Source organism: Diabrotica undecimpunctata, chromosome 1, assembly GCF_040954645.1.
Source record: "Diabrotica undecimpunctata isolate CICGRU chromosome 1, icDiaUnde3, whole genome shotgun sequence".
In the NCBI taxonomy this organism is placed as follows: Eukaryota; Metazoa; Arthropoda; class Insecta; order Coleoptera; family Chrysomelidae; genus Diabrotica; species Diabrotica undecimpunctata.
In genome coordinates this window covers 121,056,289-121,084,058 of record NC_092803.1, presented here as the reverse complement: position 1 = coordinate 121,084,058, position 27,770 = coordinate 121,056,289, and the positions used below count along the sequence as shown (strand labels likewise).

At 31.7% G+C, this 27,770-nt stretch overlaps 1 protein-coding gene across 4 annotated transcripts in view; it reads left to right on the top strand.

The window, feature by feature from the left end:
* The window catches only part of LOC140431243 (eukaryotic translation initiation factor 4 gamma 3-like), a 166,901-nt gene that overhangs the window by 124,931 nt on the left and 14,200 nt on the right, over positions 1 to 27,770 (top strand). For all 4 annotated transcript variants that reach the window (XM_072519179.1, XM_072519191.1, XM_072519184.1 and 1 more), the window contains 10 exons: positions 6,218 to 6,432; positions 13,177 to 13,392; positions 16,064 to 16,256; positions 16,727 to 16,860; positions 16,936 to 17,025; positions 17,836 to 18,038; positions 18,234 to 18,426; positions 20,939 to 21,173; positions 24,008 to 24,246; positions 25,205 to 25,516. In XM_072519179.1, the coding sequence (XP_072375280.1) occupies positions 6,218 to 6,432; positions 13,177 to 13,392; positions 16,064 to 16,256; positions 16,727 to 16,860; positions 16,936 to 17,025; positions 17,836 to 18,038; positions 18,234 to 18,426; positions 20,939 to 21,173; positions 24,008 to 24,246; positions 25,205 to 25,516 (2,030 nt within the window). The remainder of the gene's footprint in view (positions 1 to 6,217; positions 6,433 to 13,176; positions 13,393 to 16,063; positions 16,257 to 16,726; positions 16,861 to 16,935; positions 17,026 to 17,835; positions 18,039 to 18,233; positions 18,427 to 20,938; positions 21,174 to 24,007; positions 24,247 to 25,204; positions 25,517 to 27,770) is intronic.

The following is a 27,770-nucleotide window of genomic DNA, read 5'->3' as shown; positions in this document are numbered from 1 at the left end:
ACGAATAATTTCTACACGAGGAACAATAAAATGGCCCCCCAGATCACCAGATTAAGCACCTTTGGTATTTTATTTCTTAGGAATGCTAAAATCAAAATTATATCGGCATGATTTCGAACGAGCCACCAATTTAGCAGAATTGTAAGAAAAAATTGTTCAACTTTGTAGTCGAGTACAACCAAATCAGCTAAATGCAATGAGACTTGCTTTAATTGATAGATTCGGATTTTGTTTAGCTTAAAATGGTGGTTTGTTTGAACATTTAATTGGTTAGAGATTTTTTAAAAATGCCTTTAATTTTAATTATTTAGAATAATTTTTTTGATTGGTTTTTTTCTTATAAAAATAATATTTATATTTAGTTAATGTTTGTTAAGTTAATTATTGTTTTATTTCCTAGCTACCAGAGCTAAAAATCTACAAAAATTACATTTAAAACTCGAATTCCTATAAGTGTTTGAGTTTTTCTTAAAGATTTACTGACGGAAAGTTGGCGACGAAATAATTTTATGCAAAGAACTACACCCCATCAACGTCCGATAATTACTGTCGGTCATCGGTGTATTTTTATGCCGCTTCGCACTGTAAAAGAAGGCGTTGCTTAAAAGTTCAAACTCTTCAGGGGAATAATGCTTTGTTGCCATACATAAATTACTTAAATCACTGTTCCTTGTTAACTAATAAAGTAATTGATAAAATCGATTAGAAAATAACAATTACGTGGCTACTTTATTTGAATTTTTTTGGGACAATATTAATTTTTATTCTACAATGAACTGTAGTGGATTTAAATATTATTTTAGACTCATGCATCGGACTAAAATTTAGAAGGAAATATGTAACAGAAATAATAGCAACACTGTTTAAAAGTCATACCTACTCCGTCGAGATGATGACTGCCTCTCACTTCTATTCAAACAATTAAGTGTTATCTTTGTTCCACATACTGAATAACGTATACGGTAGTTGAAAATTTGCCGAATCTGTATACACATATGCATGTACACATGTACATATATATATACACACATAATATATAATTAAATCTTTAAAAAGCTTTTAATCCAGCAGTTAATTCTATGATTCTAAAATTCAGCACTATAAGATGGGAAAATAACATTAAAAATAAAAAATTATATATAAAGCATTACCTAGTTACAATAAAAATAAAGTATTATTACAATTAAGTTAAGTTTACACACTATAAGGTACCAGTAACTCATTTCTACAAATATTTATATATTTATTGAGTCATGTTAAATACATCTACATTCAGGCTGTTTAACAAGGATAAGTATCTGTTCAGTTAGCTACTACCTCCATAGGTTGTTCTACAAAATGGAACATAAGTACATAGATGAAGCAAACCTTGATAATATGCTATGCTAAGACCAATCTGACAAGAGAGGTACAATCAATTCTGAAAATTATTAATTTAAAAATCAAAAGTTAAAAAAAAAGATCCCCCTCACACTTAAAGTAGGCAAGCTCTTCGACCTCTCCATGATAGTGTAGTCATGGTCTGCTATTCTAATCCCACTTTGAAAGGCACACACTCATAGGAATTCATGCTGAACCTTCTCTAAGGAATCAAAATGTATCTGGAAATAAGGAGACCATATGGCTGAACAGTACTCCAGCATAGACCTAATCAAAGAACAATAGTCCATTCTTGTGGTTCTTGTGAGTCCTGGAACATCCACAATAGAAGCTACTTGAAACTACCCTGACCAGTACTGAAGGGCACTCCAATCACAGGTTCAGGTCCCCCAGGCAGAGCGGATAAGTTCTGTTTAACAGAGCATCAGCCTGTTCGTTCCCTTCCGCACCTGTATGCTCCAGTACCCATACCAAGTTAACCCTATTGGTCAGCACAATATCAGCCAGTGCCTTCTTACACCCAAGAACCAGCTCAGAGCTGACTTTGGGTGTTTCCAAAGCCCTTAGCACTGCTTGACTATCAGAGTAGATAGAGATGGACCTGCCATATCTATTATTTCCTGAGCATGTACCAGGTATGCAAAGATCTCAGCCTGAACTACTGATCCATGCCTCGTTAATCCTGCTTAGCCTAGCTTTGAGAATCTTCATTCTACTACATCTATTACTTCCAATGCTTTCATGTTATCTCAGTTGACTAGTGCCTGTATTTCCTTTTTGTTTACACTAATACAATCTTTACATGTTATTTGGTTACAGTTCCCTAGAACTATTTTTTAATTAGTCAGTCATGACAAGATCGGCAATGATTAAATTCCAAAAATGCTTATGCCAGAGGGAAATTCTGCTATCCTTACTACACAAATGCAGACTCTGCATAAGCTACTGCGTATCTCATGGGTTGATCATGTGACAAACTAGGAAGTGTTAGCAGAGCTGGAACTCAGCATGAATTGTTACAAACTATTAATCAATGAAAAGTTTTCTATTTGGGACATATAATTAGGTCATAAGTATGAGGTCTTGAGATTGATTTTAATTGGCAAAGTAGAGAGAAGGAGGCAACATTTGTAGCTACGAGATATGAGTTTGGTGTGGGATTCAAAATGCAGGAGAAATTTGCAGACACATAGAAATTTGAAAAATGCAGACATGCTGGAAGCATATGACACTTTAAAGAAGAAATATTTTTGGTTGTCTTATTCCCTACAATTATAATTGAAAGTTTGCATCTTCTGCTTACTTTTTCACATCATCTAGGGGCATACCCCAATATTGACTTTATTTGGTCTAATCATTCCTTCATTGATCATCTAATATATGGTCTTTGATTTCACACTTTGTGGGAGATCATGGATTATTCCATGCCATATGTTGAGCAAGTTCTCATCACGTCTGTTATGCGTGCACAGACTATCTAAAGCTTCGCGAGATTGTTCTCATTGGACCTGTTATGCATACACAAATTAATCTTTAAAAGTTTTGAAGTGTTGTTCCTCTTGTTGCTTAGATTGGCTCCACTTCCCCACCTCACTGCCCCGCAAGTAGCGGTTCGTCTCACTATTGCCGTGTATATCCATATGCAAAAGTTTATCTAAAGTGAGGCCTAGATACTTGTTTTCCACTCAACTGTGTTCACATTTTTAATGTGGTGATTTTAATGTTGAGTTCCCTTTTCCCAATATAGTTTGCTTTTATTTTTATTTTTGGCCATCCGCTAACTAAAATCATTCCTTTAGATAATTACTATTATTATATAATGAGCTGACGTCATCTGCTAAAAATTAGATACTACGTCACTAAACTAATTAAATAGTATTTAGTTGAAACTTTAAATTCCTGCATTTTTTAATGTATAATTAAATAACATAGTGAACAAATGCTATCAATAATGGTTTAATAACATAGTGAAAAAATGCTATCAATAATGGTTTAGAATGAGACTCTTAATAAATATAAACGTGTATCCCTTTAGATACGCCCATGTATTTGCACGGTAGACATGTTTCCATTAAAGGTAAACGATTTAAGATTCATGTCTACGGTTTGCGATTCTAGATGTAGGTTAGGATAAATCAAACTATCGCCTCTCGTCTCTGTGGGGCAAGGTGATATTGAAACAGTTCGAATTCTCAATTCAAGTTTTTGGGTTGGGTCTATTCAATAACGGTAATAGACTATTGATTTTTGATACTATGCATTATTAAAGGTGGTAGCTATAGCTATGCCAGTAGTAATGTATGTTGCCGCTTTTACCTTCATCGAGTTGTGTCCTGTTATTCTTTTAATTTGGTAGAACATTTTTATTAAGTTAAAAAGCATAATTCAGAATTTTGCTAACTAAAAAAATTTTTTAACTGTATCAATCGTTCGCTTCTGTAGAAGTTCAGGATAGTTTGTTGACATTTTGAAAACTATAAACTTTCGCCTTATGTTTCGTATTATTTCGAAATGTATTATTTCAATATAGGGTGATTTCACCGGTACGCCGGCCTCCACTAGTAGTCTGCCAAAACGGGTAAAACTGAAATAACTTTGCAGATCACTCTTTTCAAACTTGAAGTACTTAATCAAATATCTGTAAATTTAATTCTGTGATTTGATATAAAAATTGCTAACTTGGTGGTTGTTTAGTAGTTATTTTGAATATTATAAATAAAAAAATGGGATTCCAAGTTTTCTCAACTCAACCAGAGTTAACAGAAGCAGCGAAACTAGTGTATAAAAATTAGTATCAGCTAAATCAAATTGCGACTGATGTACCTAATAGTTCAAGAATAGTTCAAGGAACATGTTATTCATGCAATACACATTTAATAATTATTGTACTTTGATATAAAGGAAGTAATTTTATGTGTATCTATAGCCGGAAAAAATTACTCATTTTTTTCCCGGGGAAAAAGTAATTTCATAAAAAGTGATATTTTGTTACATGTCGAGACATTTTTTCAGTCACAGAAAAAATAAAATTTTTGTATGTTGATGGATAAAAAAAGGCTTATTTATTTTACGTCAGTTCATTGTTAAGCGAAACTAATGCATTAATGAATGAAGTGACCTTACTTACGTAATATCATTAATTTATTCCTTGTTGGTGAAATTTAAAAATTCATAAAGCTATTTCAAGAAAACTCGTCTATATACGTGAATATTTATGTAGTCTTAAGAAAAAAAAAATATTAAATTGTCAATAAAAATTACTGTTTCTTGGCAAATTTCTCATATTCTTTCTTCTCCTTAATACGATTGTTTAATAAAATCTAAAAATGTCTTCCGACGTGGAAACCGAAACCTCATAAATATAAATTTTAGTATATCTAATATTTGTTTCCAAAAAAAAAAAAATGAAAATTATTTGAAACAATATAAAATTTGGAGACTTATAATTATAATTCCTTTCTATCCGTAGGGTATAGGGATGCTCTAATCTATATTCTCGTAAAATGCAACAAGGGAATGGTTTATTGTTGTTAAATTTTATATTCCTATTTAAATCCGTGTATCATCAAAAAAATTAATCTGACCCATCCTTTCTCGTTTTGTTTATGTGATTCTCCCTTTTCCATTTATTTTTCCTCCAAATTTGTTCATGTACGTATGTTTTTCATTTTCTTTATTATATTTACTGTTGCGATATGAATATGTTAATTGAATAGTTCTTTGTTTTACCTTTTTCCTCATTAATCTCATTAGATTCTATTCTCATTTATTTTAGTTTTGACCTATATTTTGATACTGGGATAGTCTTTATTATACAGGGTGTGGCGCGATAAGTTTTGATTAAAAGTAATGGCGGATACAGTTATGTTAAAAATATGAACATTTTGGATGACGCCGACTTGAAATATAATGTTATTCTGAATCTGGCACTTCTGGTTATACCGGAAGTAGACGTCAACTTTTTTATTTTAAATAGCACCTAATATTTTTTTATTTTGTTATGTTAAAGACAGCATTATATTTCAACTCAGCGTCTTCCAAAATCTACAGCTTTGTAATTTTCAGATTTTTAACATAACTGTATCCACCATTACTTTTAATCAAAACTTGTCGCGCCGCACCCCGTATTTGTTCATTTAACTTTCGAAATTCTTGCCAATTTTATTTTCAACATGGAGAGTTTTCTTATAAAACCCATATTTGTCTGCTGTTTATTGATTAAATTTACTCTCTTTTTTTTTTATTTCATTAATCAATAAAATTTAACTTCACTTTTATTTCATACACGACCATGCGTTTCCTTTCTACACTATAAAAATTAATGTTTTTAATAGAACACCATTTTACTTTTGACGTGTCTTATATATCTGTAAGTTTTGTATTTTTACTGTATACTTTTCTTCCCGACATCATTTTTGTTTCCAACAAAATTTCTTTGTTTATATGGTCTACGTCTATGTTTAGTTCAACAGATCGAGGCTCTTGAAAGTCTGTTACTCGTTTAGGAGAGATATTTGCTATTGGTTAGGTTATAAAAAGATTGAGTGAGTGAGCAGTGTCCAGTGAGAGCATATGTGATTAGTTTGATTCAGTTTGATGTTCCCAGAGTATTTTTGCGTAGCGAGAAGGTTGTAATATCTCTTTTTGCTTACCTTTGACCTGAATGTTTTCCGACAAATACATAGAAGTAAACCTTTGTTAAATAAACAGAAATGAACTAATTTTATAATTTTCTATTGTTCATACTTTCGTTGTTTAAATCATGTTGAAAAATAGATAAAATATAATAAGTTATTTTTTTATGAATGATTTAATGATCCGTTTTTCTTTGTTACAGCAAAATCAAAACCTAATGCTCAACGGTCAACATCAAAGCAGGGCTCTGGCGGGCCGAACAATCAAAAACCGGCAAGCCAACCCTCGGTGCCAATACCTCAACCACAACCAGCGAAGGCTGCCAGTAGATCAAATAAAAAGAATGAATTGAACATGAAAGGAGCTAATAAAGAAGGAACTGATATGGATGCCTTTAATGATAACGCCCTTAGAGAAGTGAGTTCATGTATAATTTCTATTTTATATTTCTATAATTTTATTCATTTTGCATTTGTTCTCACTTAGATTCTTTCTTATTTTAGTCTCATTTCTTTTTTTATTTAGTTCTTCTGTTTAGTTATAGTTAGATCCTTCAAAACGCGGGATATTTCAAAAAATTTAAAAAAAAAATTGTATATTTTTTGTAAAATACAGTCTTATACAATCTTCTAGTTTTTCTCTAACTTAGGAGATGCGATAGACTGTCAAAGTATAATCTACTCAACTTTATTAGTCAATATTGTCAATAATATGATTAATTATACATGTAGAAACAGTTTTTTTTTACAGTTCATATTTAATTAAATTTGAAAATAGATTGTACTATTATTATATTAATAAATGCATTGATCTCAATAGGAAAAGTAAAATGAAAAACTCGAAAATAATCTTTAACGAAGATGTAGACATAAAAGTTAAAAATTTATGATCAAACTGGCCTTACTAAATAATTCTGATAGTCCTGAAGTTCATCAACTGAAGGGTTCAACGAAAAAAATAGCAAGCTTATTTCGTGGATCAATTCAAAATGTAAGGGAAACATTTTTTATGTTCAGATAATCTTGAGGCGTTTTCTTTGAGACGCGGTGGAGAGCACCAATTTGGCAATTATCTGTACGTTCAATTAGAAGATAAAAAGTAGAAAACTGAAGAAATGTTTACAGTCAAATATGTTGGTACAATGTAACCACTAAGGGTTGACCACTAAAAATTGTTCTGAAAGTAGAGAGGTTTTCTCATAAAAACAACGAATTTTTGATATAAAATGACGTGGGATAAACAAACAAGACATTTCACTAAAAATGTTTATAGGTCAAAATGAGAATGCTACTTATATAATCACAAAAACATTCTTGTCCATGACTACGAGTTACTACGAATTGTGACACAAATACAGCATTACTGTTTTAATTTAAAAAACACATGATATCAAAATAAAATTTTACAAGGAATGAAATGAAATTGAACTGAGAACAAAACTTTTAATTTTGGATAAAAAAATTTTTATGAAAAGTTCAAAACTCTACACTTTTTTGATGCTACAAAACGCACATATATTCATTTACTATTTTCAGGAAAGTAGCCCCAGCAGCGCTAATGAAAAGATATCTGTTGTAGGCTCTTACAGTTTTTTTCTTAGTTATAGTGACAGTTTCTTCCGGACCTCTTTCTACTTATTAAGTTTCAGCTAGTGTACTCCTAAATACTGAGTCATGGGTTTTGCAGTTACAGATGATGATCTTGTTTTATATCTTTACCATCTGTGAATAAGTCGATAAATCAAAAATATAAACTTTTCAATACGGCCATTTTAAACATTTTAATAGTTTTGAAGAATAAAAAAATTAAGTTCAGTTTCGTATTCATAGAAATTGGTGAGTAATCATGCAACGAATGACGTACATAATTATGAGCTGTGAGTATATCACTTACGCTTAAAAAAAGTCTAACTTACCCACTTATTCACGGCAAATTTCTGTGTTCTTATTGAGTTACCGACTTGTACTTAAATTTCGAGAGAAAAATTTAAACTTTTTTTTTATATTTTAATTCTTTATAACACGCAACATCAACTTTAATTGAAAAAGGAAACTAAAAAATTACTGATTATCTGCATAAAACTCTTCCAAATCCGGGCCCAAGATTTGCATATCTGTAGTGGGTAAATTTCGGTAAAAATTATAAAAAAACTTCATCGATGAGCAGCAAAAGATTAAGTAGGTCTTTCTTTTTCTCCTTAGGTACTAACTGACAGAAGCTTGTCTGTGATTTATAGCAATGTGCTTGGTACAACGTGTTTTCCTCTTCTTCGGAAATTTACAGATTTAAAAAAATTGGAGACGTCTAAACTATGTTTATATTTTACTATTCCAATTTTACTATTATACTGAAACCATTGCACTGACTGCTACAAGAACTTTTCTCTATCGGTGATAACAACGATTAATGCTCCTTTTCCTAGACTGCTGAACTCCAAGAAATCTTTTTGTTTTATTACCACTAGTTTGAATGGTTTCTTCCTTTTGCAGGATCTTACCATCTGATACCAGTCATTAGGCTGATTGATTTTAATGTGTGTTCTTTTCTTTTCTTTCTCTATAAGAGCATGATCCGTATCACACTCCATGTGAGTATGCATTGACTAAAAACTTGTGATTTATAATTTTGAGATTTGGGAGTTTTGTGAAAGCGAATGTGAACATGAAAGCTACTTGCTGGTTCTTATTTTGGCCTCCACAAGTATCTGAGTGAAAAGTTACGTCTTCCATATCTCATGAAGTTACAATAAAAGGCGGTAAATGTAAGAAGCTATCTGATTGCCACCTCTTCCAGCGGTTGATTTGTCCCACATAAAACATGTAACTGCATTTTTTGCTAAATCGTGAACACTAAGGTTAAACGTCCACATTTGACGCTTATAAAAGAGAGTGTTCGCTGTTAAAAAGTGTGTTGGAAGGCACTGTTAAAGATCAAAAGTGTATGCTCTTTTTTAGTGTCTGAAGACGCAACCTCCTTATCCACCTGTTTTGCCTTGTAGGTATCGTCTGCGAGTTGATGGTGTTTATCTCTCTCTTATCTCAAATTCTCTTTCTCCTCTCTCTCCTCAAGAACTTTTAATTTTATTTTGAAAATATCACATTTAGAATAAGTATCCTGTTTAAGTTTGTTAAATACAAGGTTCAAACTGTAGAAGCAGTTCTTGTACAACGACAATGAGACAAACCCGTTTACTGTTTTTTTGTACATATCCAACATTATAGCAATAGATAAGTCACCAGACAAGTACTGTTTAGATATCCTGTTTCCGCAATAGTGGCTTTCGTATATAGGAAAAGACAAAATGTGATATTTGGCGTTTTGAATTTCTTCCATAGAACGTTTATTACCTGAAGGCGCAATTCCATGTCTATCATGGGAAATAATTCCAAACGGACTAGTCTTCCGTTACTCTCCATTCAAATATATACCCCCTACTATTTTGTTATGTTGATAAACTGGTAATTGAAGATATCAAGAAAAATAAAGCAAAATGCAACGTCCCCATGTGGGTATTTCTACATACCTAGTTATTCACTGACTGAATATTACCTACCAGGATGGTCAAGTTAAGATACATTATTTCAAACAAATATTTAAAACTCTTCAATATTAGACAAGTCGATATACCGGTTCTGATACCAAATAAATTGTCATCCAAATATTCACGGGCTCCTACCAAGTAAGGTCTTTGCAAATTTGAATTACACATTTATTCATCTGATGAAATTAAAAGATAAATATTTCAATATTGAGATATCTTGTTTTAACGAAAATTTGACTTATCCACTTCTTCACGGATGGTACAGATATAAAATAAAAGAATTGAATATTGCACTATTACTCCAGTCGTCAGAGACGAAAATGCCACTGAACCTATAAAAATCATACGAACAAGCTGAATTTTGCCGAGCATATTAATTTTGGGATCCCAAAAAAGATGCAAAAAAGTTTACTACTTTTATCCCCGGGCTTCCCCCTAAAAACCGTAGAAAAAAATGTTTCAAATAAAAAATGTACCTGAGATATTTTTAAACAAAAAAGTTAACAACGCGTCGATTTTGCATGTCAGTTACTTATTAGTTAATAAAATTTGTATCAGCTCGACGGTAAAAAACTCAATGTCTTTTGATTCAAGTAACCTTTCGATAAAAATAGAAGATGCGTTTGAAAGGTAAAAAGTTGAGGTTTCGTATGCAGTTTTTGTATTTTGCCGCAACTAAACTCAGATTTTATACAGGTGTTACATAAATAAATGTGACGAGATTTGTGCCATTTTTTATGATTCTTACGAGATTAATACAATCTATCCCTTTCATTGACTTGTCACTGTGCAGTTTCGACAAGTAGAGCCTACACTTTAAAACCAATAGCATAAAATTTTAGTTTTGAGTTTTGTCAACAAATGTGAGGCATTTGAAATATGCTTAAAAAACGCTGGATTTAAACTTTCACACAACAAACAATCTGAAACATTTAAAACTTTTTTTTTTCAATTACACTAGTACGTTTTTCAAAAGAATAAAACTTTTCCAATAAACTACACTCAAAACCGTCTTCTTAAATGCATTTCCCGTGACGTGTGATCGTTTGTAATGTAAAACATTAAATTCTGCGTTTTTTATTCATATTTCAAATGCCTTACATTTGTTACCACAACTCAAAATTGAAATTTCATGTCATAGGTTTTAAAGATTGATCTGTAAAAAAAGAAATTTTACTACAACTCTTTAAAGAAAGTAATCAATTTTATTGATCTCACGAGAATCGTAAAAAGTGGTAAAATCGCGCCACGTTAATTTATTTACACCTTTATAAAAACTGACGTTATTCTAGGCAAAATACAAAAACTGCATACGAAAGCTGCACTCTTTACCTTTAAAACGCATCTTGATTTTTGTTGATAGGACATTTGGATCAAAAGATATCGAATTTTTACCGTCAAGCTGATACAAATGTTATTGAACATCGATTTCGCACAAGTAACTGACATGCAAAATTGACGGTCGCTTCAAGCGATGTTTCTAGGAGAACGGTTCATTCTACACAAAAAATGTTTATAAACATTATCTGAGCTACATTTTTTAATTGAAACATTTTTTCTACGGTGTACTGATTCTTGGTAAATCGATTTTTTTGTCTTTTTACCCCCCTGCGAGGGGGCTTTTAGGGGAAGCCGGGGGTATAAGTGATATACATTTTTGCATCCTTTTCGGGTCTCAAAATTGATATTCTCTGCAAAACTCAGCTTGTTCATATGATTTTTAGGGGTCAATTCTCTGACGACTGGACTATATCTACCAATTAAAAAATATTTTAACTACCATCTCCTAGATTTTCATAAAATAGAGGAGAAAGCCATTAACTGATCAAATAAATCGACCCAACCCATGTTCTTGTTGTAGTCAGCAATACTTTGTAGACATCAAACCTGTCCTTTAGTTCCAATCTGTATAGCATGTATTCAAATAATTTATAAGAGGCAGAACATGAGTTGTAAGTATCTTAATATCTGGAGTCTTCTAAGAGACATAATTCTTGCAATTTTGGTGACTGAAAAATTGTCATTTGCAGACTAATATAATCATAGTTAGTGCTGGCAACTGATATAACCCCATTATGATGATTATGCCCTGAAAGCTTTGAATTCTCCAATACTAGAAATAAGGTGAATATCATTTTGATATGCGTATAAGTTAGACTCTTTTCACTACATTTTCCTAACAAACTCCAAAAATTGTAAGGAATATCACCATTGGTGGTGACACTCTCTTCGGTTGCTCTAGATTTTTTAATAACAGGTTTATGTTCAGGATCCTCAGTCAACTCATCACTGCCAAAGTCTATTATATATTTACAGAATTACTTATTGTTGATGTTTTTGCATTTGTAAAAAAATGTGGGAAATCGTTACCTTCACTTTCCCCATCAAAGTCTGAATTTACTGCCTGCTCAATATGCTCTTTTGAATATCATGCAAAAAGATTGTTCTCCATAAACAATTTGGTATGGTATACAGGTATACTACAACTTTTATTGTTCTTTCACTAAATTACTGTAAACCGACCCTGTTAACAGGGTTGGTATTCAAAAGCGGAAAATAAAAATTTATATTTTTTTATGTAAAACTCCTGTAGGACAATCGCTAAGGAAACTACAATTCTTTTCACTTAAAAATATAGTACATATAGGTTACAAAAAATAGTAATCAAGTTAGTTTAAATGAAAAATTGATTTTGATTTATTTTATCACAGAAAGTAAAGTCTGCTTCTACTTCTAATATTTTTTTCTTTCCTTCTTCTTTTGATATTTATAACACTGCAAACAAACCACAACGCCAAACCATGTTTTTAGTTCCAAAAAACTGTTCCCTCTTCAATGGTCGTTATTCCACTAAATGCACATATCTCCCAACTGCCCAGAAACATAAAAGTGGCTATGTATTAGCTACACTTTTTTGCAAGTCATGCTTTGTGCATCTGTTACAAATGTGTTTAAAATCTAAGACACTAAATGTTTAGGGATAGTGTCGGTGATAATAAAGATTATTAAGTTGTGCAGGCGAACACTGCAAAATTGTAAATTTGCAACAAGATCTGCTGCTTTGCATTGTCTCAGGACTGTGTTAGAGGTCCTTACAAGTTTTCCACCTTCTCAAGTTTCTTATATCACACTGTTACTGTTTACCAGTTTCCAGACAATTTAAAAAATTTGTCTGCCACGATATTCAGAAGTAATGACGAAATTACAGCTTGTAATTCTTTCTTTCTTTCACTATTCAGATTGATAGACTATAATCACATGGTTTGCAGGATACAAAAAATGTATATGTACATAAGTACATATTATGTAAATTGTTAAATGGCTTTTTCACGAGGCCCATAGATCTTAACAAGTCTCATATAAATGTTTCAACAACTAAAAATGGACGTGCATAAGCATGTGAGTGCTATGATGATATTACACAGAAATAAGGGTACAGCGATTACAAGTTAATAAACATTCTAGAATATTGGATATATCCTAGTGCTTTAACTTCCTATTTTAAAGAAAAGTAGAGTGGGTGGAAGAAAGATAATTATTAGTTTTTCTTTCTTCCTACAAACGATTTTCATTAGCTGAAGAATTCTTAAATATGTCATTTGGTTTTTTTTTTATTGCAGGAGGTCAATTCCAATGTGATTCCTAACCAGACAGTTAATAACAATAATGATATAATCAATGCTAATTCAATACCTCCGACTACCAATAGCAACGCCACTCCTACTCAACCCCCTGTAGTTAGAGATGTAAATGTTAATATCCAAACAAATAAAAAGTTTGATAATGAGACGACAATCAAACCTCAAGAACCTGTTACCAAACCTTTTAAGAATAAGGTAAGTTACTGTGATGTACATCTGTATATTTTTTACTTATATTACATTGTTTAAAATAATATTGTGAGTTCTGAGCCCATAAACGGAAGTGTTCATAAAAAACACATACATAGAAAGAATATTTATTGTATATTGACATCATACCCTATTTATGCAGAGAATGCAGTTGAGTCACAATTGAAGAATGGCAATGTTGCCCGATTACTTATTTGGTTTTCTGTTTACAAATATTTGAGTCATGCTTCAGTATAAAAAGGAAGAATCTGAAAGTTTTGTCAAAATTGCCAAACTGATTTTTAATTTTAAGTTGAATTATTATGTTTAAAAAAGGATTCATTATTTTATATTCTCTGTGTTGGTTATTAAAATGAACAAATTTAACAACAAAAAGGTAACCTGAATCAGTGCCAGAAACAAAAACTAATGTATACTTATCTGTGTTTAGATGATATTTCTCCCTTGTAATATGGTTTGTCCTTTCCTATGCTGCTTAATTGTTTCATAATTATGTAGTATCATAAAGGACTAAATTATAGCAAATTCTTACCTTAAAGTATATCGTTATGACTACTTTTATCATAAAACTTTGCAACAGACATTTTAAACTATTTCTTTTGTAAAACAATTTTATATTAACTATTTGAAGGCCTTAAAGCAGTGGTTCCCAACGGGTGGTCCGCGGACCCTGGGGTTCAGCGAGGTATGGCTGAGTGGTCCGCAAGATATAAAAATAAATATATGAAGAGCCAGGGAGAAAAACGATATAAGTCCATTTTGCAAATTTTTTTAGTAGAGCGAAAACAAAAGCGAAAGTTTTTCTCTCTAAATCTTTAAAATTAATAACATATATCGCGCAAACTTAAAGTTATATCAAATTTTAGATTAACTATATTTATGTTTATATACCTAAAAAAATATTTTCGTGTAAGACAGATTCGGCCTCCCCTCTTCACCATCACTGGCACTGTAACTAGATGGGAGGACCCTACTTGACCCTACTTTGGCTTTATGCCGTTAAAATGCGTCGCTGTCTCAAGGTTGCCAGGTCTGGTGAAAATTCACCAGATTTGGTGATTTTGTAACCCATTTGGTGATTTTGTAACCCATTTGGTGATATGGTGAAAACTTTTTTAAAAAGCTTAATATCTGGTGATTTTTTGACTTGAATATATTTGAAAAACTACGATTATATTATTTAAGTTATTCGATTATATTATTGTTATTCTTTATTATTGATTGCACCAACATATCAAAAAAAGCAATAATGTTGTGTTTTGTTCGATTTTTGTGGGAGGGCCAGATATTGGAAAATTTTCTTTTTTCATGCGAACTACTTCACACAGCAGCAGCAGATATTTTTACTGCATTGATTGATTTTTTCAATAAACATGGCGTCACATGGACAAAATGTGTGGGCTTGTCTACGGATGGAGCAAAATCAATGAGTGGCCACAAAGCAGGACTTCAAGCTCATGTCAAAGCAGTAGCTCCTGAGGTGAAATAGACACACTGTTGTATTTATCGTGAAGCCTTGGTAGCCAAAACATTGCCTGAACCTTTGCAGAAGATACTTAACGAAGTAGTTCAAATCGTTAACTACATTAAAACTCAACCTCTGCAATCCAGATTATTTTCTTTGTTGTGCAAAGAGATTTGCAGTGAGCATGAACACCTTATTCATACGGAAGTAAGGTGGCTCTCTCGAGGGAGGATATTAACAAGATTTTTTGAACTTGAGTTTGAGTTTTTCTTCTCGACACCAAGTATGCAGATGTTCTCACTGACTTTTCTTGGCTTTGCTTAACTGCCTACTTAGCTGACGTGTTTGAACACTTGAATGTATTAAACTTAAGTTTGCAAGGGAAAAATGTAGACATGTTCAAAGTGCCAGCTGTGGGCGGCAAGGATTGAAAACGAGTCGTTCACTAACTTTCCTAATTTAAAACAGTTCTTGGAGTATGCAGAGCAGAGTTTACCTGACCCGATAAAGATCAATGCAGCCGAACGCCTACGCAGCCTAGCCACGACTTTAAGGATATACTTCCCTGAACCTGACCCTGACGATGGTTGGATTCGAAATCCTTTCAGCTGTCAAGCAATTGAACAAATCCAAGGCCTTACAGAAGAAGAACAAGATAAGCATGTGGATTTGTCGAGTTATGGTACGATGAAGGACATTTTTAATGGCGAGAAAATAGCAGTCTTCTGGGCAACAGCACGCAAGGATAATAAAGAACTTGGAGACAAGGCCACGAAAAACATCCTTCCGTTATAATCTGGCTCATATTTGTCACACTATGTCCATATGATTGTTTATATAATTGTAAACTCATTAGGGAAAGTTTTTCCCCAAATATAGTAATATATCAGGTTAATATTAAGCTAAGTGTTACAAATTGCCTGAAAAAAATAAGACCAGAAAAGTTTTTCTAGTCTTTACAAAATTCATCAAGAAAATGAGGACCCAATGTATGACTTTAATCCTATAACTATTGATATTATTTATATGATTTTTATTATTCCTCTCCCACTGCTCCCATTGTTAGTGTTGTTATCTGACAAAATTGAAACTTCATAAACTCAATAATTGCATTTTACAATATTAGATTATGAGATATTAATTAACGGAATAAGTATCTATTAATGTGTAATTAATTTATTATTGTTTTAGGTGGATATTACTGATATAGTTAAAGAAAAACCTAAAAATATCAAACCTTTTAATAATACGATAGAAGGTCAAGATGAAACAGATAGATCTGCCTTGGTTCAATCCAATGAAAAAATGGTACAAGCGAAGAATGATGTTAATGTTAAAACTAGTGAGATTAGTAAGGTAGAAAGCAAGTTACCGTATGCCGAAGGTAAGTTTTTCAAATTAAAATTTTTATTTAACTTTAACAAACAAATCAGGTATATATCGGGAGCTGCGGAAGAATTCACAAAATTTAAAAGCATATTGATGTCTGATAGACTACTATTAAAACAACAGTAGTATAATATATGATCATAAATAGAAAAAAAAAATAGCTGATTATTTGGAATACAAGAAAGAAATACAAGAACTGATAAAATGAAATACTCTGGTATGACTAAAAATTGTAGTATCAATTACTAATAAAATGTATTATACAATCTTAACATCTTCTTACTGTTCTTAAAATTAAGGAGATATATAAGAATTGTAATAGCATAATCTACTTAACTTTATTATTCAGTTATTTCAATGATTAGAGTAACTATACCAGTAGATACATAATTTATCAAACAAGGTTTATGCAAGATTTATATAATTTTGAAATATATACCTACTAATCAACTTTAATTTTTTTAGGTCAATGGTCTCCTGCCAACCAAAACGGATTAAAAATATATGACAAAAACTTCCTATTATCATTAAAAGACTGTCCTGCTAGTAAGGTAGCACCCGACAATATTCTCGACGCACTATTACCCGACGAAAAAGGGGTAAGTTTAGTTGTAAAAATATTTGTTTTTTTATTTCCCAGTTCAGTTCAAATATCATATTTTATATATTTTTAGCGTTTGAGTGATGGACGGTTATCAATGGGCGGCAAAACTGATTTCAATCCTCCGTTTAATACTTTTGGTAGAAATAGTTCCCAAAAAGGGGTAAGTTGTATTATTTTTTAAATAAAACTAAATATGTTATACATAAATAAACTTGAAAATAATTTGAAATTAATATATATTTTGTTCATTTCTTAAATGAAGACTCAACCAAATTATCAGGATGCAAAAGAGCTTTATAAGATTTATTATAAATGAAATGTTGTATTGCTAACAAAAAAAGTTATATTTTAATATGTTCTGTAGATTCCTACAAAACCAAGTCTTCATAAGTAATTATGCTTTTGACAAACCTTCTATATGATCAATAGATCATTTTAGGCTTCAATATTCTCTTCTTGATTTGATTGAAAATGATATTGTTAAATATTTCAAAGTCATAAATAAATATACAAACGTACTTGTCTAGTGATGCAGCTCAATATATCACCACAATTAGAGCTGGGAAAAATCATAAATTAGATCTAGATAAAGAGCATTTTCAAGCAATAATAGTCAAATAAGACATTACAACAGATTTCACGAGTTCCCTCTATCTATTTATAAAGTTATCTAGACGTTAAAGCTTCATCGGTATTTTATTAAATGTAGATATTTGTTCAAAGTTAGATCTCTTATATGTTCAATATCAGACAAAGTCAAACCCAAAACGAAAGAATAAAATTGGTTTTGAAAGCATACTGTAAAATTGAGCAGTTTATATAAATATTACTGTTATTTCTAAATGATGACATTTTTGGAATAATTCCTAAATCCTCCATGTAGGTATTGATAGTGGGACTGAAACATACCAAACATTTCTAAAACAATATAATATCTGAATGCTTTTCTAATATATATTAATTTTTTTAGTCACTATCTAGTAGGTTAAGTGGAAGTAAAATGGACAGAAGTAAAAGCAATAAAGGTAGCACCGTCAAACCCCCAATTAAAGTTTCTATATCTGTCAGAGAAGAAGTTAGATTGCATGAAGTGGAAAACGCATGGCGACCTACTAGGCTTGTCAAAGGCGAATTCCAAACTGAAGATGATAAGAAAACTGAAGAATTGTACAAGTGAGTAATTTTAATCTTAAATATTGTGTTCATAATTGGAATGTAAATACTCTTACCTATTTCTCACGAAATAAACGTTGATTATATCAGATAGAAACATTTGGTTTATTATCACAATCTGTGGATATGTGGAGGTTTTAATACGCCTATTCAATATTGTATTCATAATAATGACATAATCATTTTTTTTTACAGAAAAGTCAGAGGAATTCTCAATAAACTTACGCCTCAAAAATTCGAAACGTTATTGCAACAAATTAGAAGCCTTTCTATCGACACAACTGGAAGGTTACAGGGTGTTATTGATTTAGTTTTCGAGAAGGCTATCGATGAGCCTAATTTTTCTGTAGCTTATGCCAGTATGTGCCAGCAATTAGCTCTCTTGCAAGTAAGTTTTTAAACAATATAAAATAGTTAGACATTTGGGAACATTTTTAATGTTTAGTGTATGTAAATAAATTATGTAAAAATTAAGTCAACTATGTGTTATATGAGGATAAAATCTTCCCCTGTCAGCACATTTATTACATGATAAAACAAAATCGCTCGGATATGTCAATTTTTAAACTTTTAATACCTGACGGTATCCAAATTTCGCTCTTTCGATGAACCAGATTTCAAAAATATATTACACTAATAATGTATATACAGGGTGATCAACCTTTGTGACAAAGGCCGTTATATCTGTTATTTTAAAAGATACCAAAATGATTATGTACAAAAATAAGAGATACCTGTAAGCTTCACATTTTAAAATTAGTTTTAAATATACAGGGTCTTCAATAACACTGTAACACATCAAAAATATGTTTTTTTTTTAACGAAACACCCTTTATTTTATTTTTCATTTAAAATCGCTTCATTTTCTTGATACAAGAATAAAAAGATATTTTGTGTTATACAGGGTATTTAACAAGTTACAACTAAATTATCCCATAAAAGGGATTAAAATTATTAAACCACCAATTAACACCGTAATGAAAGCGTTGGGAGGAAAGTCGCGTAGATTATCGGTACTCCAAACGTATCGCGAATATATACAATAATGCAACCATAACCGTAAGACTCCACGAAGATACAAACTGTATAAAAATCAAAAGAGGAATCAGGCAAGGAGACACGTTATATCTCCCTATTTATCGTTTAACTATCTAACTCTTTACGTCAGTTCTGAAACGTTCATTCAATAAATTGGAGTGTGAAGCCAAAGGAATCAATGTCAACGGCAAAATGCTCTTCCACCTACGATTTGCGGACAACATTGTTCTGATAACATATAACTTAAAAGATATTGGAACTATGCTTACTGAGTTACACGCCGCCTGGCGCCTGTAATGAAGTTTGTTTGAACATCAATTTTGGAACGACACATTACATGAAAAATTTGGTACCAAACGAAAATCCAAAAGTCGGATGCAAAGAAATAAGATTAGTTCATAAATAAATATTTAGGTCATAAAATCCAAATTTTCAAGAACAACCAAACCGCTGGACTGCAAAGAAGATTCATTTTAGTGTAGGTCGTATATGAAGCTTTATCAGACAGACATCTTCAAGAGCAACACGCTAAATTATTTGAAAAAGAAGACATTAGACCAATGTGTGCTTCCAATCATGACTTACAGCCCCGAAACACTTTCCTTAACCCAGGCTACAGCAGCCAAACTCAGAGTAGCCCAAAGAAGAATGGAACACTCACTACTTGGACTTGCTCTCGACAGAGTTAAAAACGAAGAAATAAGGATAGGCGTCACATGTGTCATAGAGCATAGCATGGCTGAAGTGGAACTGGGCAGACCATGTGGCCAGAATGAACCACGGGTGGTGGACCCAAAAAATTACAGTATGGAGACCACAAACAGACAGAAGAAGCAGATGTAGACCACCTACCTGATGGACAGACAACTTCACAACAACAACAAATGATCTTGACCACAAGGTCGAAATACGTGCTCGTATAGAATATGCTAGGTCCGCATTTCAACGAATGAAAAAAATTCCTAATAAACTCTACGTTATCGTTGGATATCCGATACCAATTTGTAAAAACATTTATTTATTCCATATTGCTATACGGAGTGGAAACATGGACTCTCGGAATTACAAGCATGAGGCGTATAGAAGCCTTTGAGATGTGGGTTTTTCGAAGGATGCTGAAGATCTCTTGGACAGAGCATGTGACCAACAATGAGGTACATATTAAGAAGAATGGGTACTGAGAGAGAACTCCTAAATATTCTAAAAAACAGAAAAACGAGTTATCTAGGACATATTTACAGAGGAGAAAAATACAACATCCTACGGAAAAAGAGGTCCAGAAAGAAGAAAATGCTCCTGATTGAAGAATGTAAGAGACTGGACAGGCATGGACACACATTCGATACTAAGAACAGCTCAAGATAGAGAGCAATTTGCTGTAGTTATAGCTAACCTTCAGTAATGGAGAAGGCACCTTAAGAAGAAAGATTCAAAGGAAGTCTCACATGATCCCCTGTGCTATTTAAAAAAATTAGGGGTGTGACGTGTCATCTGAAGGTGGTTCATGAAATATCGAAACTTTAATACTATTATATATTAGAAAAAGTTTAAAATTCGACGTGTCCGAGCGTTTTTTATCGTTATAATAAACGAGTTGACAGTGAGGGTAAGATTTATCCCCGCATTGGATAGATATAAGATGAAGAAATTTTTTCACTCCTTATTTTCAATTGTATCTCTTTTGGCAATTGACTTATTGGTGGTTTTGTTACATTTATTTATTAACTTACATGATGCTATTATGAAAGTAGTGGACTGACTAATAATGAAGTCACTTTTTTTAACTGAATTTTATTAAAATCATGTAATTTTAAAATACTGCCTTTCTAATTTTACTAATACTGTGCATTGTAAATTTACAGACCCCTTCAAACCATGGTGAAGATAAACAAGATTTTGTAACGTTCCGAAAATTATTAATTAATAAGTGCCAGCAGGAATTCGAAAAGCAAAAATCTGATGAAACTCTTAGGAATAGTAAAATAAAAGAAATTGAAGCTTGTACAGATCCGGAGAAAAAGAAAGATCTAGAATTTGAACTTGAAGAATACGATAGAAGACTTAGGATGAAATCAGTTGGCAATGTTAGGTTTATAGGTAAGTTTTCTTTATTATATCGGATTATTAATAAGAGCATATGTGCAGTTAAAATAAATATATTCATGTATATTTATATTCTGAGAAAAGCTCTTTATTTAATTAACAAGTATATTATTGTTTTCTGAAAGCTATTAATGAGTCCAAAAACATTTTTGAATAATTCTTCAAATGTGCCTCATTTTGTTGGAGGCGATATTAATGTACTCCTATAATAATATATTCATTTATTGTTAGTACCAAAGAATATAGACACATATAGAAGAATCTTTCACTGTCATTTTTCAGCGTCGGCAAAGGTTATACACAAAACAATAGAAGTTGATCAAGATTTTAGTTCCTTATTTTGTACCACTAGTGGTACCACAGTACAAGAGTGGGGCAACAAATGCATCTTTAGATATTTTTATATGTAGATGCCTCGTGGTCGTAGAATAGCATTAAATTTTTGCGTTTTATAAAATTTTTTGAAGAAAATAAAATATTATTTTAAGTTTTAATTAACGAATCTTTTTAGAAAAAATATGATTCCAATTTGTAATTTAAATATGTACAAATCTACAAATAATATGATCTCTATAATCAAATAATATAACCCTCTTCTTATCAACTATAAATAAAATTAATTAAAAGCCAATCACCGGGAGAGAAGGTGTTTCGATCAAAAAATAATTCCTGATCTTGTTAGTATGCTAGAATTGCTTTTTAGCATATACACCAAAGAATTATTTTTTACAATTTGAAATTGTGAACTATAATTTCGGATTTTTATATTCAAAAAATAAATAAGCAAGTCTCAAATAACTCCTTACTAGAAGCTCAACAAAGCAAGATAAGAAAAAAGTCAAAAATGGCTGCTGGGACATGGACCATAGCAAATTCAAAAAAAAAACAAATCAGCAACACCCGAGGATAAAGAGACTTCGGGAGAATACCATCACCCCCCTCGTAACCGAGTTGCTAAGAAAACAAGGGGCTCTAACGAGCAGACTAGGTCATAAAGCACCGTGACAAAAGTATTTAGAATGGTGGTAGCACACAGACACCATCAATTATATCGGGCTCAAGCAAATTTGATCATTAATAAACTGGAGCAAGCACTTGATGAGGCTCCTATCGGAGGTCAAAATGAACTTCTGTAAACCTAATTTTTCAATTTAAAAATGCTTTTACTTCACTGCTTTATATTTTAATATGTACACAGAATTGCTTTTTTGTCATTAATATTTTAAAAAAATATTATTTTTCCTTTTACTAATATTACTAATACCCTCTTAAAAAAAAACTTTGGATATTGTAAATTTCATACCTTTTTAAAATTAAAAATTTAACAATTTAATGTATTGAAAATTAAAGATTTTATTGTGAAAAAAAAAGAGATTGCAAATCAATAGCATCGAAATTTGATTAAGCGTGGATGCATAAGTTTAATAAATAGCTCCGTTCGTACTCCTTTCCCACTTCCCCCTAACTATATCTTTCATGATGGTTTTAAGCCGACGGCCACGGTTTGAGTTTATACAGTCGCCCTCTTTATTATTATTGTTTTGAAGTATAATCACCGTAACCAAATCGCCCATTTGAACTGTCCTTCTATATGCGTCTATATTCTTTGTTAGTATCATTGCTTGTTGGTTACTCTATTACACAAGTATTTTAGTTAGTGTAACAATGAACTGGCAAATAAACAGCTTGTCATATGTAGAAAAAAGTCTTTGAGATTTTGCTTGTTTCTAGAAGAAAGAGCACAAAGTATTTTTAAGAACAAGGATGTGCCCAATCATGCTATTCTATGCTGATTGAGTCAAAAGTTAAAAAAGAGGCACTGAAAAGGTTTAGTTACAATAAAGCCTCAAGATATAAGTTAACATTAGTTTTATTTCATTTAACAAAACTTCGCATATATTACAAAATATATTTAAAGTTACTTTTGAAAAGTTAAATGTTTTCCGTTGGACCACTTTTGCTATATTTTTGAAGGCTTATTATTTCAAAGAAACTACTCAAACTATTTGGTTTTTTCTTGTAGATTGTAATATGAAGCATTATCTATGACTAAGAAACTCATTGCTGTTATTAGGGATAAACATTTCTCTAACCAGTTTTTATAATCAGCATATTTCTGCACATACTGTACTCGATGTTTAATGTATGATCTATGATGGTTAAATTTGACTCAAAGCTTGGCGCTGCTGTCTACTGCACGTAGGGAGGCTTTACAGATAGATATTGTCAAACTTTTTATTATATTTGACTATTCAAAAAAACATCATGCATTTGACTTTGTAAGATTTTTATGTCATAGTCTAAATTTTTATAATAATCGCCAGATACTTTTGGTTACCAAGTTTCTCGAAATTTTATTGTCTTAAAATGCTTATTGAGTCTAAATAACATGCTTCAGTATATTTAGCACATACATCTGGTATTAGAACCATATCATCAGTTCAAGCACAACTTTACCTAAAGCTATTTCCCATAATGATAGCAAACTGTTTTTTTCTATATCTAATATATCTTGGCCTTTGCTTATTATTCTCAATATTTTCATATTAATAATTGGGTTTACAAAATTTATTAATTTCATATTCTTCATGTAGTGTCCAAAACTTTTTCATATATTCGACTGTGTAAGTATGTTGTCTTATTGATCATTTGTGCAATAAACAGCTGTTTTGTGTACCATTTCGGTTAATTTTTTAAACATGATGTTTTATGAAAGTAGTGGACTGAATATTTCTGAGGACACTTTTAAACACTGATCTTAGTTGAATTATATGTTAAAAAAAAGCCAATTATTTAGGTGTTAACCAAGAATTTTTTTTAATTTACAGGCGAACTTTTTAAACAAAGTATGCTTACAGTTGGCATAATGACGAGGTGCATAAATGATTTATTAATTAGGAGAGACGAAGAACGCTTGGAGTGCCTATGCAAGTTGCTTACAACTATTGGAAAAGAATTGGAAACTAAACACGTTCCCCTTGAACCCATCTTTGAACAAATGAAGAGTATAGCCAATAAGAAAGATCCAAATAGTAAAATTAGTAGTCGGATAAGATTTATGTTACAGGTGAGTTTTAATCATACTAAAAGTACAGTGATTTTTCAGAAAGAATGAATTGTTTTAACCCTACATTTACTTCTTTTTATAAATACCTTTTTGTAAAAAACTAATTTCTCAATATATTTAGAAAAACATTCTGCTCACTAGTGCAGTTCTATTTGGATCGATATTGTTGAGTCGTTTTTTTTTAGTTGGGAATTTATGCCGACGGATTTTAGCGGCGCATACTTACTTTCTGTACATACTGTACTCGATGTTTAATGTATGATGGTTAAATTTGACTCACAAAGCTTTGCGCTGCTTTCTACTGTTCATAGGGAGGCTTTACAAATAGATATTGTCAAACTTTTTATTATATTTGGCTATTCAAAAAAACATCATGCATTTGATTTGTAAGATTTTTATGTCATAGTCTAAATTTTTATAATAATCGCCAGATGCTTTCGGTTATTAAGTTTCTGGAAATTTGATTGTCTTGAAATGCATATTGAGTTATGAATTTTAACAACATGCTTCGGTACATTTAGCACATACATCTGCTACTAGAACCATATCAGCAGTTCAAGCACAACTTTCACTAAAGCTACTACTCATGATGATAGCGAACTCCTGTTCTTTTTCTATATCTAACATATATTTGCCTTTGCTTATTATTCTCAATATTTTTATATTAATGATTGGATTTACAGAATTTATTCATTTCATATTCTTCATGTATTAAATTGGCCAAAACTTTTTCCTATATTCGGCTGTGTAAGTATGTTGTCTCATTGATCATTTGTGCAATAAACAGCTCAGTTTTGTGTATCATTTCAGTTAATTTTTTAAACATGATGTCTTATGAAAGTAGTGGACTGAATATTTTTGAGGACACCTTTAAACACTGATCTCAGTTGAATTATAAATTTTTTCAGTTAAAAAAATAATCTAATAATAATAAACCTTTATGATGAATTATTTTCAGGATGTGATAGATCTGCGTTCAGCAAAATGGGTACCTAGAAGGCAAGACGTCAATCCAAAAATGATTGATCAAATCCAAAAGGAAGCTGAACAAGAACAGCTTAACATACAAATGATGAACTCTGGTCCAATTACACCACGTAAAGACGATAGAGGTAGTGGTTCTGGTGGACCTGGAGGAGGGTCGATGAGTGATAGAAAGGGGGGAAGATCGAGAAATGTTACCGATGATGGATGGACGACGAATACGAGCAATAACAGGAGCAAGGCTTCGTTCATGGTACAGAGTGATAAATTAAAAGGTGCAAGGGCGGTAAGTTTCTTTTCCTTCATTTCAGATATGTGTATAGAAGTTTTTGGATTTATACATTTTCTTTGTTTTTATTATTTATAATAGCCCAAACGACATTCTACAAATTTTTTTTTTTTTTTATTAACACCTGTGCGGTGTTCGTATACTGCTATCTGGTCACAAATGACCAATTATCAGTTATTTTCTGACCTAACATAATAACAGCAAATGATTAAATCTAAGGCTTACCCTATGGCTTACTCTTATTTTATCTATTAACTAATGCACTACAACTAACATGCAATAATTTCACAGCACTATACTCTGCTTTTTACACTAAACTGTTACACATTTACACTAGCTCAAATGGTTTTGTCCTTATGAGTCTTCTCTTTAGTTCAGTGTTGTCAAGAAGCTGGATTGCCTCGACATTCACATGACTATGCAGCCTCTGCTTGTGACTTGCTGCTGTTCTCTTGATTATTTCGATCACAGTTTCCATACCCAGGTCCTGGTGGAGGTTGCTGTTACGGATATACCAAGGAGCATCAACAATGTTTCTCAGTACTTTGTTTTGAAATCTCTGGATAATATGTATATTACTAGCTTTGGTACAGCCCCAGAGTTGGCACCCATATACCTATACTGGCCTCAGTACTTGCTTGTAGATGGATAATTTATTATGAATTGATAATGTTGAATTTTTTCCAATCAGCCAATACAATTTCTTATATCTAATATCAAGCTCCCCTCTTTTCTTTTTGACATGGACTTTCCAGCGCAGCTTCGCGTCTAGGGTGATGCCCAAGTATTTTGCTGATGTTGCATAAGGAATTCGGGTATCATTTATTCTAACTGGCAAATTTTCTATTTTTTTATTTGTAAAGTTATTTGTTTCTACAAATTGAAAATATATATTTTTAAAACAAATTACCTAGTGACATAATATCTGATGACATAGGAACATTGGAATGAAAATATGAAATCATCTAGTGCCATAAGCTGATCAGCGTGTAGCGTTCATTTGGTTGGAATATTTGTACGAATCCTTCTGTTTTTTTTTATTATGGTACTGATTATCAGATATCTCACACCAGTTTCTTATGTATCTGAACCATGAGTGTCACTCCAATTTTTGCCATTAAAATGTTTTTTTTAAGATTATATTTCGACTCTAGAACAGGGTCATAAGGCCCAAATATGAGACATTTCAGTGTTTAACGATATTTAGAAGCTCCTTTGGGTATCTTAAGACCTTCATTTGTAATATGGTCGAGCAATGGAATTTTAAGCAACCTTCTGAGACACTACATTTTGGATGCTTCAATACATTTTAGCGATCTTACTTTTAGTAACCAGGTCTCGCTACCGTCCATTAGTATTGGTCATATGTAGCATTTTAGGATGCGAATACACAGACCCCAAGGAGTGTTGCACTGACAAAACTAGTTATTGAATCCAATAAAAGTATTTCTAGCTATTACTACTTGTCTCTTTCTTCTTCATCGCAGTCTCATCAGTCTTCATCTTACTGTTTAAGGTAGCTCCAACATATTTAAATTTGTCAACAAGTTATTTAGCTTGTCTGCTGATTATCATTAATTTTATTTTTGTGATGTTAATATTGAGAGCATACTCCTCTCCCAATGTATTAATATTATTTACTCTCACTTATGATCAGCATGTCGATACCTACATCAAACTCCAAAAACTCTTAACAGAAAATCTTCAAATTTTACAGTATGGACAAAAAACTGTTTGTAAATTGACGAAGAATATTAATTTTTTTGTTTTATTAAGGCACAACTTTTCCATGCAATTTGAGTTAAAAATTACTGAATTTTATTTCACAAAAATTATTTAAGGTAATTGAGAGTTTTTAAACTTACATTCAGAAACCCAGGTTTTCAGTTGAGAGGTTTTTGAGTTTAGGTATCGATAATATTTATGGACAAATTAAATTCCACTTATTATAATACCTTTTTAATTCTGCTGTATAAGGTGACTGATTGAAATATGAAATAAATCCAAAAAGTCAGAGTATGTCATAGTTTATATTTGTTTTAATATATGTATATTGTATACATGTGTCTCAACCAAATAAAGCAGTTTTAGAGAGAAAATAACAAATTCTATAAAATTATGTTAAATATCTCTATTATCTCAGTAAAGATTTGCAAGGGATGTTTCCTCAAATTGTATTTATCTGAGTCCAAAATTATACTTGAGTCGCTAACTTAAAAAATAATATAATGTTTATATTATTTACTATTCG